The sequence below is a fragment of the Acanthochromis polyacanthus genome, chromosome 15 (assembly GCF_021347895.1).
Source record: "Acanthochromis polyacanthus isolate Apoly-LR-REF ecotype Palm Island chromosome 15, KAUST_Apoly_ChrSc, whole genome shotgun sequence".
Classification (NCBI taxonomy): Eukaryota; Metazoa; Chordata; class Actinopteri; family Pomacentridae; genus Acanthochromis; species Acanthochromis polyacanthus.
Window position 1 is genome coordinate 10700237 of NC_067127.1, and position 17058 is coordinate 10717294.

The following is a 17058-nucleotide window of genomic DNA, read 5'->3' on the forward strand; positions in this document are numbered from 1 at the left end:
TGTGTACCTGCAGATGTCCTGGCTCGAGGGGGAAACCGACGTCCTCGAGAAACTGCATGGAGCGTTGACTGAAGTCGGGCTCCCCGCCTGAGGACCAAACACAAGCACACACACACAAAAAAAGGTCATTCAGGACGGAAAGTACAATCATGAGACTTCTAAGTAAAAGCCTGCGGTGAAATAAATGTTATATTATTCAACGAGCAGGATCAAATCACATTTCCTGTGATGGCTGCAACGGTCCTGTGTGGTGAGAGCGATCGGGCTGTCAGCGGCCGATTCTGATCTTTACAGAAGGAGTGAAGGCACGTTGCATACTGATGCACAGGATGATGAAAAGGAAAAACACAATACTGGCAGTTAATCTATCTGATTACAGCTGTGCCAGGCAAAATCCGTCTCAGTTCGTCACAGAGCGGGCAAAGCACCAGGCGGCCACGAAGAGAAGCGACGAACAGACAGAAGAAGAGTTATGAAGAATGAAGCAGAGACAAAAGCACAGCTGGAGGACGTGAGGCTGCAGAAACTTGTTCAGCTTCCACAGAGAATTTTTAAACAGATGCACCTGCAGGTACCAGACTGCTGTAATAAAAATAATAATAAAAAAAAAACACCTTCAGCATCATCTAGTGTAATTTTCACTGATATTTTTACACAATGGCATGGTGAAGAATACCTAAAAATGTTCTTGGATTTTAAAGGAAACTTTTATTTTATTACACTCCAGGCTTCCTTTACAACATTTTTCTACATGACAGGGCCAGAAATACAAGCAGTCAGACAGTCACACTGGTAGTAAACATGCCAGGATTATACAGTTTATTTGCAAGAAAATAATGGGAGTGAATGGACCTGAAATACCTGTAATACGGCTGCTTTCATGCATCACTGGCAGAATACAAAGAGCAGGAAAAGCTCAATTTCTTCTAATGTAGCAGAGCTCTGGTGTTATTCCAAGATATTCATGGAAATTCGTGACTTTGTGGTGAAACGAGTTTTAAATTGTGCAGCTGCTTGTAACCGCCCAGACACCAAAACTTGTCAGTGCATGTTAAGAATCTGAATTCCACATTTTATCAGATCCAAAAGTTTGAAAACGGAAAGAATCAGTAGATTTTCAACCATTGCGCGCTCACTGATGTGACGTGCCATTCCAGCGATAAAGTTAAAGTCTCATGAAAAAATGGAAAAAAACAGTTTCATGAGATTCCGACGTATGTAAGGTTTCTATTTTTTTTCACCTGTGGACACTTCCACACGGATGTCATTTCCCCCCCATTTTTGTTCAATAAATAATCAAAGAAGTTTCTCCGTATGATTTATCTCACTTCTCTTTCTGAAATCCTGAACAAATCCATTTTTGAATTCTTTTTGCTTCTAGCCATTGTTGTGCTGTTTCCATAGAGGTGCATGGCTTTATATTGCAGTGAAAATGAGCCCACAGTGAGCTGAAATGTGACAGGAACAACAAACCTCCCACCCCCAAGAAAGAACAGGATAGGTGTTACTATAGGATGTTATTTAGATGCAACTGCCAGGATTTGTAGCACTGACTTACTGTCACCTCTGGAGGTGTTTCTATCGAGCCTCTAGCTTCATATTTAGCACAAAAGTGTTGTTAATCTTCTCCTGTAAGTCGCAACAATGAAGTGATTAGGAATATTTCCTAAATGTCAGACAATTCCTTCAACAATTCATCCCAGCGCTCTTCACAGTGGCAGCTACAGACCGGGAGCAGAAAGAATGGGATCAGATAGTGTTTCGGTGGCTAGCGTAAAGACAAGGGGGGTCTGGTAATTTCAGCAAGAAACTAATTACCTATTGATTTCATTTCTACCTAAGGGAAAATTTATAGCTTGTGGCCTGACACCAATCAATAGAAAATTCAATGTCCAGCTTTGCCCTTCAGCCTGTTTATCTGTCTGCATGTGATCAGCACAGCTTCACTAAAACCATTTTTTCCCACTTGCACACAAAAGCCCCAAAAAATACTGTCCTTCTCTTTTGTTTCTCTGTCTTTAAGAGTTCATTTAAGGCTGTAGACTCGCTAAATCTTTCATTTCCTGTATGTCTGTTATTTAGTTAGTTACATTAATAGCTCATATTTAATCCTGCTGTTTGAGGCTTGCGCAGGAGTTTGGGAGATAAATGTGAAATGCTTTAAGATGTGGCTGAGAGACAAGAAGACACTTTGATTTTGGAAGTGCATTTAACTACACAGCTGGAACACACTCCTTTAGCTCTGCGCCTCGACTACGAGAAACCGACGACAAAAATCACGTAAATGAAATCCAGATGCGGACTGATAAAAGCTAGATCCAGATGATCTTTAGTCAGTATTTCCCATCTTCCCACTGTTAATCATTTATGCTGTCATCTCGTGCATGTTGGCCAACAGATAACCAACTCTGTCTCCCGGCAGTGTGATGATAACAGAGTCGAGGTAGCAATGATTAACTTCCAGTGAACAGCCTCTGTGACTCTTCAGACTTCTATTAGACATCTGCTCTCTCATAACAGTCCTCTCTTGTGATGAGGACCTCTGATGAGTGAGTGCCACCGTTTAATGGATAACTAAACTACCGCAGGCAGAAATGGCTGAAAAATGCATCGACTCTTGCCACGTTCTGCTTTAGAACCTCTAAACTGCACACTTGCACTTAAATATATCCATTTAGTTGTGGTTCTGATGTGCTAATTAGATATAATCCACATCGTCCTCACTCTAATGAGCACCTGTTGATATTGTGTGCTGGAACAATCTCCCATTTCATTATCATAACTACTTATTTAACCTCTCTGCTTCAGCACACTGCTTAAATTACCCTCTCTTCTACTTCTTAGACCTTCTCTTATCCCTCAAACGCCACCTTTCTCACGTCCCCCATCGTCTCTACCTCTATTCTTCTTTTACAGCCTCTACCTGATGCGGTTTTCTAACCAGTGGGGCCTTTCACAGAATAACCTTTAAATCTAACAGCAGCGATGAATCATTGGCTCACTGTGAGAAGCTCATAATAAGCCAGACAGATAATGTGAATGGACCAGATGTTGAAGAGACGCCAACAGAAAAGCAATGCAGAAGACAAGCGTAAAAGTTTACCCTTGATCTAATGTCAAAGTTCACTCGTCATCATCAATATCCTCTTCTTGTCACAATCTTATCTCAACTTGAAAATATGAATTGATATTGCTTGGAATTATTATATGTTTGATTAAGTAATCTCAAATCAAGGTCCACTTAACAGCTTTTTGACCTGCAATATGGCTGACAGGATAGCAAGAGGACTTTGTTTCCAATGTTTCCAAGGTCAGAAATGAAGAAGCTGTTGGTTGGCATTTTGGAAAATAGGTTTATTATCTCTTTGCTGAGGATTAGAGGGGAGAAGATCAATACCACTGTGAGGTCTGTGCCTTATACGCTGAAAAAAAATAAAAAAAATAAATGAGGTCATCTTTTCTGGCTTTTCTGACTTAAAAAGTTTAAATGGGTGACAACTGCTGTCTGTTTGACCACCATTGAGTTTATCCACAATGTAGTCAGGTGTGGTTTTAAAGGATAATGACTAATATTGTGACCAGACACTCCTACAAAGCACTACCTTAAAATGCAGCTTTATTCAAATGCTTTGATGCCGCAAAGGACATGAGAAAGACGAGAACGTGCTGCTGGGATGTTAGTTCAGGCTGTAGGTACTTGATATGTCCACAACTCCACCATTTGTCAACTAAGAAACCCTTTTCAGTCATCTCTGGACAGATGTGAGTCCAAATGATGCTTTTACTCTAAAAACAAATGCCGAGGCTCAACTTGGAAAAACTGCATCAGTGTTTTAAATTGCAACAACTTCTATTAAAAGTATGTTCAACTAATGAACCACATTTAGTTTGTGGAATTAACGTTTTTCTCTACAATTAGTGGTATTCTAAACAACCAATTACTGAATAATGGTAGCGTAAAGACAATTTTTTGCTTCTGAAGGAGCTGAAATAATGAATTTAAGGGGGGAAAAGGAAGTTATCAAGCCAATTAAATTGATTTACTATGACTTGAGTTTTGTTTTAAACACAGAACGATTTGTTTAAATTACACACAGCATTACGTTGGTGTAATTAGCAAAATATTATGTCAACAGAACTCCTCAACTTAAAAGTATTATCTAAATAATAAAAAAGAAAAAACAATTAGAATTTTTATCCTGCAAGCGTGCATTTAATTAAATGGTGCTAACAGGTCTGCTGTATTATGTTTTGAGTGTTCCGGATGAGTGGCACAACACTTCACAAGCTGCATCGACCTCATTGACTAACAGACGTATCACTTGTTACTGACTTGTGATTTCTAGTCTGTGACTCCACTCAGTTTGCCTATTTTCATTTCCAAAACTGAGCTTACTTGCGTGTTTCATTATGTTCGTTCTTGTTGTGGAGAGGCCAACAAATACTTACTCAACTATGCTAAAAATAACGGATGGAATTTACTAAAATATCACATACTTCTCTTTATTATTTTACATGAATCTAAAGCCAGCGGCTGTTCAGGTTAGCTTCTGTTTAGAATCTAAGTTAAGGTGAATCACAAAACTAATAAATATTATTGCTGAGGAGCTTTTTCAAGCAGCATTATGCAAACATTACATAACTCACCTTTTAATCAGCAACTTATTTATTGTGTTATTGCACCTGCAGAATTTTTTTTTTTTTTTACACATTTCTTAACTGCTGACTCATCCCCTTTCATTTACAGTCTCAGCATGACCCTCACATGCTGTTTATGAAACATGAAGACATTCAGTTGTGTATTTTATACCCCAGTAATGCACAGCAAATTTAATGATATGCCAACTTCAACGACAACACCATTCAAAAACATGGGTTGTACCGTCAGTGCTAAAAGATATTCAAATTCCATCATCAGCTGTCGAGACTTGCAGAGACTTTGAGGTCAGAAACAAGACAGACGGAGTGAACGGTTCAAGAAGAAAAGCGGCAACAATGATTATACACCAGCAAAGCATATAATCAAAGAATTATTAGGTAGAATCAAATCTGCAATATTCAATCACAGACTAAATCTCTTCAAGCAGGAAAGTCCGGTGCCAGTTAAAGGTGTTACTTTTAACGAGCGGCTCCATGAAATGAAAGTCATACTGTGCAATGAAAAAAAAAGTTATCTCCTTTTTTGTGTGTGTGTGTGTGTGTGTGTGTGTGTGTGTGTAATTCAGATACTACGAACACATTAGAGCCTTAATCACAGTGATTCGGTAGCAGCAGGTTGTGCAGGGAGGCCGCTGGAAAGCTGATGGATTTGATTGGCCAATCATTTCTCTGGCACTTGAGAATATCGTAAATCGTGGCCGTCCATCTGCTTCAGTGGGACCTCATGTGAGCTGCTGAAACTGGCAATCAGTGCAGTTGCTTCAACTCCTGGACCTGATTCAAAGTGGCAGCGCCCAGCTTTGAAGAAAACAATATATACTGATTTATCCTGTTAAAATGACTAAACCTAGCTTCCTTACTACACTCACTGTGGTAAAAGGATGATTATTTCTTCACATATTTAGGTATATTTAAAGATAGTTGAATAGACTATGAACTGGCGCCATGTTGTATGAGATACATGGTTTTGATGGGAAAACAGGTTCAGATTTCCATGTTTACAACTTTGGAGCTTCATTTCATCGGACAACTCAATATTTCTATGATTGCAATTGCTTGGGTTAAAAATACTGTAGTCTGAAAAATAACACATCTGTTGAAACCTGGTTTACTTACACTGAACAACAGATTTTATAAGTGAGATACTTGAGTTACTGAGCCCTACTTATATTTTGAATGTTACAGTAACTATTGCAACTAATGATGACGAACACTGCTACACAGCACAGAAGAATTATTTTTTCAGAGAACCTGCCCTTTGCATGCAGATTTTTTAGCCTCTTAAGGCTCTGTTGTCTAATTTGTCCTTTGAAAACTGTGAAAAATTAAAATGCGAGAGTACTTGACTACATTTTTTAATAGCTTCACAGCTGACATGACTGGTTGACTAATCAACTATTTGATTAACAGAAAATGCATAAGCCACGTTTTTTTGATAATAAGCTTATCACTTTTGTCATTTTTAATAAAAAACCTTGGCAGAGCAAAAAACATTTTCATGCTTCAGCTCCTACAGTTTAAAGGTTTGCTGCATTTCTCTATTAGATAAGAGCGCTTTGGGTTTTGTGGATTAAAAAAGTAAGTTACATTTATCATCATAAGGTCTGAAAAAACTTTAATGCATATATTTCCTTTTTATGTTATAAAACGGTGGATTAATTCATCACAGAAAACCATAGTTGCAGCACTAAAACTTACAACCTGACCCACCTTCATAGCAGTGTTCAGAGATAAAGTGCACTGCCATCAGCACTTATATTGTTTTTGCCTCCATAGGTGTCATTTTACAGCATTGCAGACTAAATGAGGTCTCTCCATGGACCAGAGCCCCTTCAGCAAAAGGCCATAAAAATAAGCCATGCTCCCAGATTGAGAAAAAAAAACCCAAAACAAAACACAAAGCAAACTATGATGTGCTGCAAGAACAATTGATTTTGCTTTTCTTTAAAATAGTAGCTTGGCTTAGCACCCGGTTTCAGCATCAGTGGTCTGCCAAGCTGAACAGACCAGCAGAACTGGTCCCGTAGAGATTTGGAGGCCAGGTCCAGGGTTGTGCACTGCAGCACTAGAGCCCGAAATGCTGCAAAACTGCAGCAGCTTGAATTTTAGAGCACCACCAGATGTTTGGCCGGTGATCAGCGGCGGCCCACTGAGCGGTGAGTCGCTGCTTTGTGTCTTTATGAGGACCGTAATACTTTAATTCCTTCCCAAACAGTGTGGGAGGCATCGCACAGCTCGCTGGCACAGTGCTAAAGAGAGACACGGCTACAGCTAAGCCTCCTGACCTCACCGAGTGGAAAATCAACTCGCACCAAAATCAGCGGGCAATCCTCAGCCCACACTCTGATAAAGCTTTCAGAGCTACTTTCATATATTCGTATTTTCAACACTGACCGTTCTTTCATTTAACAAAAAACATGCAAATTATTTGCCTTCACGCCACCTTTCTTTCACAACGTGTTTTTCTCAGCAGTTTGATGGAAGACACCTGCTGAACAAATGAACCACTGAATGAACAAGTGCAGCGCAGAGGAGAGATAATGAGCTTTTGGGTTTGGATCCACGTATACATTCATATAAACGACCATACACCTTAATCCCCCACAGTGACAAACTCACTGATGGAGGCAGAATCGTCTTTATGAAACAATTTACCCCATGGCTAGATCCAGCAGCTTGTTTTCCTGTTATTGTGTAACTCTCTCTCTCTTCCCTGTGTGGCTCATGACAGGTATTCCAGTGGGAGTCTTACAAGCAGCTGGGTATCTAGAAATTAGATAAGTTTGTGAGTCATCTGAGAGAGGAGAAGGCTGTTTGATTAAACAAAAACAGTCTCTAAAAAAGTTCAGAGAACCAAAAGAACCTCTAGCATCCTGCCAGGTGATCAGTCGAAAAGTAGAGCAGCTGCTTTGACAGAATGAACAAATTCTTTGGATGTTTGAGCTTTCATATTATCCAGACTGTTCTGTCTTGCCAAGCTGGATGTGTTATGAAATATTCCTCTCAGGCCGACGCTGTGGTTATTTATATAGAGAGATATCTTTTAAGTAGGTCAACAATTGGATACGAGCGCATTCATTTTTGATTCGGTCTGACACAAGCCGATGTGATTCAGCTTGAATTCATGCCATGCGAAGCTGCTCAGCATTTGTTTGGTGCCCTGATTTTGACTCTGACTGGAGCTCACGTGGAAATGAATGAAAACAATCAAGGCCAAAATCATCCGGAAAAACTTTCATCAGCAGCTCACGCAGGCATGTGCAAATTGACTAAATGTCTTATCAGCTGTACATTTTTACTGTGTTCCGGCTTTGCAATGTAAATTACCTTGACCTACATTTTACATTCTTTCGGCACAAAACAAGGAACATTTGAGTCACGAAAATCTTTCATCTCCTCCTGCCAATACTACAGAGAGCGAGGAAACTAATAAATGTACTGCATATATGCATAAAATCATCTTCTGCAGCTTTGCACACCATATTCTTATTCAAGCAGCTTCCAGGGAGAGTAGTTTCAGGAAGACGGCGTGTTACATGCATATAACAAACCACCGTTAAAGCTTTTCTTTTCATTTTGAGTCTTCGACAATATCTGTCAAGACTTTATTATACTAGTTCTGGGTATTTCAAATTGGCCTTCTGATTCAAACCATCCACCTTAACTTTCTCATGCTGCCTCCATCCCTTTAACTGCATCGGCTCCCAGCAGACTCGTCCATTCAGAGAACAATTAATACCGATTTAAAACCTGCCAGTCAGTTGTGTTTCCCATCAGGAAGGAGTTAGAAACACCAGCTGGCAGACAGACCGCTGATTATTAATTAAAGCTGTCAAACTTGAGAGCCCTGTTCATGCTTTACGTCCATCACAGGATTGCGCAAACATTTATCAGAATAATGGCAGTCTGGGCAGGACAATGCATTGCGTCTGCCTCCTGCTAAGCAATGAAATCCACTTGTGTTTGTAGAGGGCAATAAAAGAGGAAAAGATGTGTTTAATACCTCCACACTGACACTAGTCTCCCCACAGAGATGCTGTTGGTCTATTACGGTAATAGTTCAGCCTCTTGGTAAAAGACACCTTTCTCTGGAGTTGGATGAGATGAAATACCATCCCGCTGCCTCCCCCTGTTTTCTGTCTTTAAGCTGGACTACGACAGACAGCTGGCCATATTTAATGGACAGGCATGCAAGTGGCATCAATCTTCTCGTCTGATTCTTGACAGAATAAAGCATATTTCCTGCAATGTCAAACTATCCTGAGCAAAGTGCTGAAAGACAGTCGAAGCCTCATAATTTCTACCTTCATCTTCACGAGCTTCCAAAGGTCATCGATCTGGAGGCGATCACTCTGACAGGTGCAAATTTATCACACCGGACAACCGCATGAGCACAATCTCAGAATTATTATGTCATTCGAAAATTATCACCCAACCTGTCAGTCGTAAACATTTGATTTCGGGTGCTTCGTGGCGCCATATCGACAGACTTTGCACTTGCTGAAGTTGCTCTTGTATAACAACACGCTCTGTTGTAAAGCTGTGCTTGGCGGCTGGATCGCTCATTTAACAGGTGAGCAAAATGTTATTGTGCTCAAGAACGGCAGGCAAAACTGCAAGGCATAAAAAATACATTTTTCTTTTATGCCGGGTTGATTTTGCTGTCATTGCTCAGCTTTGCAAAGCAAAATGTGAGTCATGATTCATGATGATCTTGTTTTAAATGTGGATAAATACAATATATCGAATGACTCAATCCACCAACTGAAAGCACCAATGTCCACAGGATACATATGAGAAATTTGCTGTGTGTCATCAAATTGAAATAGCTCTCCTCATTTGTGAATTTAATCTAATAAACCAAAGCCATAAATGACGAGTGAGTCACGACTTGCAAAGCAGCCAGTGTTTGTTGTACCCCTTTGGTCAAAAAGTGGAACATTGTCTGAGAAAACAATATTTATGTTTAACCATAACTGCTCCCCTGAAAATGATGGCCATATTTGCCACTTGGGTGCAATAACCTCCATTTCTCCCCACGTTTTAGGAGCGAGTGGCTCATGGATCAAACATTATTGCCAGAGCTGTCCCGCGGTGACGGAATGACCCTGGCATCTATTAGCACAAGTAAAGGGTTTATCCTCTAAGAGGCTCAGGAGAACAAAAGCTGAAACGTGGAGCCATATTCAATGCAGGCTGCAGGTTTGCTTGTGGGAGCAACAGGGAGGAGAGGGAAGCGGGAAAACAACGAAAGACGCAGAGTCACGGAGGTTGCGCCTGTGATTGGGGCGATGCGATGCGAAAGAGGCAGGTTATCTATCAGCAGCTGCATGTCTATGTGCTCCGTCTATCTCTGAATTCATCCACACCTCACCCCGCTGCCACTCTCTCTGTCTTTATATTCGCTCCCCTTTACTCTGTGATGGAGCCGAGCCGTGCATCATTCAGATGTTTTTTCATTTGTATGTGCTTCTGCTCACCTTTGAGATATTGCTGGACCTGCTTGCCGAATGAGCCAGAGGTTTTTCATTCTGTAAAAGATGGGAGAAAAAAAAAAAGCACCAGTGAGTGAAAAATATATTCAATCTGTATACTCGGTGTCAAACAGGCACATTCATTCTACACACTGACACATGCCCTGTTATTTCCATCTAAATTGTGCTGTCTTTGCAATGAACAGTGTCTAATATAAACATCAAAACTACATTTAACACACTGACTTTTAGCAGATACAGTATTCACCAGCTCAGCTTCTGCCAGCCAAGATTCAGATTTGCTTTACATCTATTTGTCATAAATAAAAGTCAGAGAATTACCACAGTGATTGCAATTCATCTTGAGTAAGACGTAAATATCTGCACCAAATTTCTCAGCAACCCATCCAATCGTCATTCACTAAAAACCCAAAATGTTTGTCAGCCACCATGATGCAGATACGATAATCAGGATGAAGACATATGACCAGGGAAGGATTAGACAGGACTGATTCATGGTTTGACTCAGCGTAATGAGCGCAGCAACTTTTCTCAGCAGCTCAGGGACCTGTGAGGGAGCCTGTGGTAAATCTAGTTCTTCTGGCACGAGACGAAAGGAGGACAAGCCGATTGCATAACGCATCCGTCCAAACTGCAAATCAAATGAAGTCACAATATTTGTATCATTACCCGAGAACGAAGCGGGCCAATACCTACAGCGTTCAACGCAGTCAAGTTTTGTGTTGAGGAGCTAATCATCCTCCATTCTCGCTCCGTGTTCTCTGCTTGCATCAGAGACTCAGATAAACAGCCACTGGGGTGTTGTGTTCAGTTTCGGTGTTCAGAATTAAAGCCGTGAACGGTTCCTTGATTAGTTATCAATCACAGTTACATAACGCTGAGTTCACACCGGGTCTGTCAGGAATGTGCGAGCCTTGGACATGAACACAGATGCAGAGAGGAATCTGCTCAGATGGTATTTCAACTTTATGAAGACATGAAAATATGGCCTGAGTGACATGTTAAAGGGGAAAGCGTGGCTGTATTTGACTCAACTGAATCCCACACATGGCAGCATTGATGTAAACCCACAGACTAAGCAACCAACCAGTGCTGCTGTGCTGCTAGCTTTTCCAGTTGTTAAAATAGCAAATATGCATTACATGAGTTGTATCTGATGGGTAAAACTGCATCCATTTTTAGTACAGTATTTTTCTGTGATTAATTCCTGCCTGAGATACAACAACACTTGAGAACACAACAAATGCACTATAGCACACAGTGACAATACTGATGTTAAGCTGGTGTAGTGTTTAGTATGTAAGTAGGTTAATCTCACCAATAAATAGAGAAATCCTCTATATGTTTTTATTGCTTTTTCAGCAACCTTTTTGTCCTCTCAAATTCTTATACGTGGATGTATTGCTGGGGAAGTGCAGTTTGGTGTTTCAATTACATGAGCGGTGCCATTTTTCTGGCAATGAGTTGTTTTCTGCAGGCCTTTGGCTGCTTCCAGTTGCTAATTAACATTTATCACTAATCTGAACTGAGGACAATGGGAATGCCATTGGTTTTAAAGGTATCTGGTCACAAAGTATATGGCAAATTGATATTTGTACCAGATGATGGTGCTAGATAGAAAATTAAAGGGATCACAGAATTCATCCGAATGGGGACATAAATGTTAGTACTGAAGATTTGTGACAATCTAACCAATAGCTGCACAAAACAGGGAATTGCCTAAACCAGTGGAATTCATCCTTTGTGTACCATGAATTTCTGCATGAAATCGAAGGTAATCCATCCAGTGGTTGCTGAGATATTTCGACCTGTATCAAAGACGTGGAGCAACTGACAACGGTCACATCTAAAATGATTCAGAACTACTTTTCTTTCTTTTTACTAGAGTTAAGACTACAGTATCTTTAGGACACAAAATTGACAGAAATGGACCATAAAGAGACTTCTACCGTGATCCTGCGACTTCTCCAGCCCCCATGGGCCTCTCTGAAGAAGCTGCCTACATCCTCTCACACACATATATCCTGACAAGTAGGATTTGTTTCTGTGGACATCTCAACCCTGACTGCATTTCCTGATATCATGGCAGCAGCTGAGTTGTCACCTTCAATATCTCTTCCAGAACAGGTTTAACTTGGCCATCGAAACTCACAAACTACGAGCCCACATACAAACACACCCATGCATAAATCATACCACTAACAGACTCCTCGACATCCTACCAGTTATAATTACTTCAGTGCCTCACATGTGTTCTTACTGTGACTAGTTGCCATGGAGATGGAGGACTACTGCATGTGCCGAGTCTCTCCATCACTCGCTGCTTCCTCCCAATTCCATCCTAAGTTTCCTCTCATCTAACTGAACGCCTGAGGACATTTAAACTCAACACAAAAACACACAACCAAACCCACTGAACCATGCTAATAGGATGAAAACTTTGATCTGGTTTCTTAGATCCAATCGTGTGATTAACCATCTTCACTAGCAGAAATTGAGCAGCACACTCACACCCAAGCGTGTACAAATTCTCGACCTTTAAACTACTTTCCCACCCTCAGTGTTATTAATTTTGTGGTCAATGCAGAGACAATTCAAACACATCTGTCATCTTGTGTGTTAACATCATCTGAAGAGACAAAGAGCTGACGTGTTCTAAGGCTGTAAGTCTGTACACAACTTTCTTTGGCTTTGATAGACTAAAAAGTCAGCCATTATCTCCAATCTCAAACTCTTTTCATCTTACACCTGCCAGCCTTCTGTATGATGCTCTTCCTAGCTGATGCAGAAGCACAATTTGGTGCCTCAGATTGACGTACGTAAGTATTGAAATGAGGACAGAAAGCGACTTAAAAAAAACACCAAAGTTTGTTTTCAAACCGAGCGGAGAGGCAACTTCTCAATCTCTTGCTATACTAGTGGATTAGAATGAAGCAGTCCCGCTCCATTTCCATGCCATTACATCTTCAGTGTGTTCGATACAATGCCACAAAATGGTACAGATCTCAGCGGGTGTGATTTGTTCAGCAAATCAATCGCCAGCCAGCTGAAGAGCATAAAAATTCAGTTTTTCTGGAGGACGACAGCTGCAGATAAAAAGCACGGAAAAGGAATAGAACAAACTGATGATCCTTGCCCTTAATCCGTCCTCCTTGGTCAAAAACGGAGTAACAAGCAGATATTCCAGATTGGGGGTTTCTGGAGATAACAAGGCCACAAATGGACTTTTATAGACAACAGTGATTAGAGCAGAGAAACTAAACACAGCAGATGAAAGATGAGATGGTGAAATACATCTCCATTTGTCCTCACTTTTCAAACACAATTTCCTTTTACAAGCCTCTTATCCCACACCGTGTTACCTACAGTACAAGGTCTGGGAGTCACCTTCACCGCCACCATGACTGTAGACTATAAAGGGCCTTATTCTCTGGGCTCATGCATAATTCTGATAAAGAAGGGCTCAGGTTTCACAGTCTGCTGTGTCTGTCTTTCTCCACCTCCTCTGTGGGTCTGTTAGCAGGCCCAGCCTTTGATAACACAACTTTCAGACTGGACTCTGAAGACTCGAGCTTGTAAGGAAAGACGCTTAGGAAAGTACAGCAGAGGAGAAGAGGTCATATTCAGAGGGTTTGCTGTGTTTTTCCGGGCTCTGTTCTTTCCCCACAGGGAGGAAGGCTCAGCTCGCTTTTATGCAAGAATCTTAAAAGAAGATAAAACTTTTGCGAGTTTAACCCTGCCTCTTTGAAATGTGCCCATTCTTCACAAAGTTCTTCTCTTCCACAGAACTTTTTTTCAATAATAAATGAGATATTTGATGAAGATATCACAGATTTGACTGTGGATTATAAGGGAAGATATGCATGTTAAAGCTGGAAAAAGTAAAATTTTCATCAGTCAAAAGCATCAGTTGGCAACATGTTTAATAATTAGCTTTTTTATTGCTTTGTGACGCAAAATGCTAACAATTGTCTGGTTTCACCTTCTTAAATGCAAAAAACTGCTGCTTTTCTCCATTTAATAACACTGTAAAGTCATTATCTGTTGGTTTCGGACTGTTATTTGGACAAAACAAGACTTCTGACAATGAAACCTTTAAGGTTATAGAAAATGTGATGGGCATTTCTAAACTAAACACTGAATGATTAATCAAAATGACATGGGCCAAGTCACAGAGAGCTGTAAAAGGGCTATTAGAGGAGGCAGACAAAGCCAGCTACTGGCTGTGGCTTCAGAGAAAGGAGAGCATTCAAGGGTTAACCCTCCTATAAACACAGCTGCAGGGGGTTTGCTGGGAATCATCCCCAGCGTGCTGCTGCCAGCTTCCAGCTGATGACCCTGCAGCTGACCTGAGGACATTGGTGGAAATGTGACAGACTGAAACGCCTGAAAGATATACGTAAAGTACCTTATTTAACCTGTGCAACAGAAAGAAATGGAATGGAATGTAGACGGATAAACAGAAAGCAATCATTAGCTGCACCCTTCACATATTTACATCTTTTGTTATTGCAGAAATGTGTGGGCAATTTTAGGGCTGCAAGTAATTATTATTTTCATTACCAACTAATGTACCTAATGTGAATAACCGACTTGTGTAGACTATAAAATGTCAGGAAACTATGAAAAGTGTCTCTTTCATTGTCTCACAGTTCATGGAGCTGCCTTTAAATGTCTTGTTTTGTCTAAAAAAGTAAAACAATAATAATGAAATGCGGCAGTAAAATTGATAATAAAAAACAGGGAAAATGCTATAAAGTCAGAAACATGCATAAACCAGCAGAAGGTAAACAAGTGAGCTTTGCAAACAAATTCTATTTCAGAAAAGCGGATCTTGCAGCCAGCTGCTTCCATCTAGTTTCTGCACCATTTCACACCAGCATCATGCTGTTGACCCAGTACACAGATAGGTTTGTGTTTGAGGTTAACAGCTTCTCAAGGTACAAAACAGAGACTTACAGCCAGTCTGACTGCTTACAGCACCATCTGCGCTGTTTTTAGTCCTCACAAAGACATGAAACAGGATTTCACACGAAAGGTCCGGGGCACGAATGAAAGCTGCTTTTCGAGCATGCAACTCTTTGTGCATTTTGAGACATTTTTAAAAGAATAAAATCAACGTACATTTCCATACTTTTACACTCTAATTATCAGTCTGTGTGCGTTATTTGTTCTGTATACACATAAGGTTGGAAGATGCTTTTGTGATTATATTTAAAATGTTTTCGTTCCTTATAATTCCCTGAAAGGTCTCTCTACTGCTCAGATTATCTTTCAACATCCCACACAGGACTTGCCTGGACTTGCTACTCTCCAGCAGAGAAAGCGATAGTGACTGTTGCACTCACGGAAACACTTCTGGCTCTAGAAGCTGTTTTTGTGGCTGCGAATGGGCAACACCAGTGCACTTTAGTTATAGTCCATCATTTAGATGCAGGCTTGTAAGAGTGGAAAAATCAAACATAAGATCTCAAGCATCACGTAGAATTTAAAGTTTCTGTTGGCCGCAACGATCTGATCAGTTGTAAACAGACCATCAATACTACAACATACTTCAGCCTTGAAAAAGAAAGAGCTGAAAGCCTTGAAGTCATCACAGACTTGCATTCTCAGCTGCCTCAGCCAACCCTGCTTCACAATTTACTGTAATGCCAAATGACCTGTTTCCAGAGGTTAATAGAATCAGCCAACATGACAAAACAATGCTTTTGGAAATAAACACCTTCATTCAGGAGAAAAAATAGCCAGGGGAAGGTCAATTTGAAACAGTAAAAATGGATTCTTGGCATTCTAACAGATACCTTTTCAAAAATGGCCTCGATCCAACAATGACTCCTACATACAGCAAAATATCTACCAAGGTCTGAAGCTTATTTCCTTACAAGGATTTTTCCCCCCCAACAATAAGCAGCTTGTTGGCCAACACTCGGTTGAAAAGAATACACTTTATCATCTCCTCCTACAAATTGCTAACATCCTAACAAGATGAGGAGGGAGGAGGAGGGAAAAAGAGAGAGGAAGAGGCACAAAGTAGGAGACAGATGAATGATAGCTATCAGACAGTGGTAATGAGGTGACTGTCGAAGAAATTAAATCAGCAGTATTAATGAGCAGCGGTTTGTGCGTATGTGACATCTCTCTCTTCCTCTCTTGTCCTTTCTCTGTAAATTCATTAAATCTCCCAGCGACCTCTGCAAGCTGCTGAACTCTTCCATTCAACAGAAGCTGTATGATTTGCTAATCACCAGCGACTCGAAGCTTACATAGACCTTTGGTTTTGACAGCTGACTATCAGGAGGGCTGGCAGTTCAGGTGTTTGATTGGCCACAGTGTTTAAGTGGGCGGCAAGTGTCAAAGCAGAATCCACATGAACACCAGGACATGAGGTTTCCCAGCAGAACGTTGTGTTGTAACGAGATGATCAATGTCATACACTTTAACTGTCAGAGTTCAAATATTCTATTCAGGCTATAAAGTAACCTTAAAAATCCTGTCCCCGACCATAATTAGTGTGGAGTCCAGCAGTTTAATGAATCATTGCTATAAAAAGGCCTTATGACCAGAAACAGTCAGCCAAGAGCCAAAAACTATGAAAACAGAAAAAAATCTGCAGCTTTTCAACTTTCTGACAGCCTTTGAACTACTCATTTGTGATGTGTTATTCTGTCAGAAAACCAATCAAATCACTTTACTGTACATGCCTCACTTAAAATGTTTCTCCAAATCAGCTGTCTGCACTAATTAGCATCTGTGAAAGACTAAAAACTCCGCACTCATCAACGCAAACGAGAAGCCAGTAGTGACTCAGCTCAGTCATGTGAGAAAAATTCAGTGACTGTTCAGCTGAACTAGGCTTAACTGCAGGCTGTGCTTACACAGAACATATAGATGACAAGTAAAGAAA

At 40.6% G+C, this 17058-nt stretch overlaps 1 protein-coding gene across 6 annotated transcripts in view; it reads right to left on the reverse strand.

The window, feature by feature from the left end:
* The window catches only part of marchf8 (membrane-associated ring finger (C3HC4) 8), a 93729-nt gene that overhangs the window by 16067 nt on the left and 60604 nt on the right, over positions 1-17058 (reverse strand). For all 6 annotated transcript variants that reach the window (XM_022190081.2, XM_051959818.1, XM_051959820.1 and 3 more), the window contains 2 exons: positions 10140-10190; positions 8-87 (listed from right to left, as the gene is read on the reverse strand). In XM_022190081.2, the coding sequence (XP_022045773.1) occupies positions 8-87; positions 10140-10190 (131 nt within the window). The remainder of the gene's footprint in view (positions 1-7; positions 88-10139; positions 10191-17058) is intronic.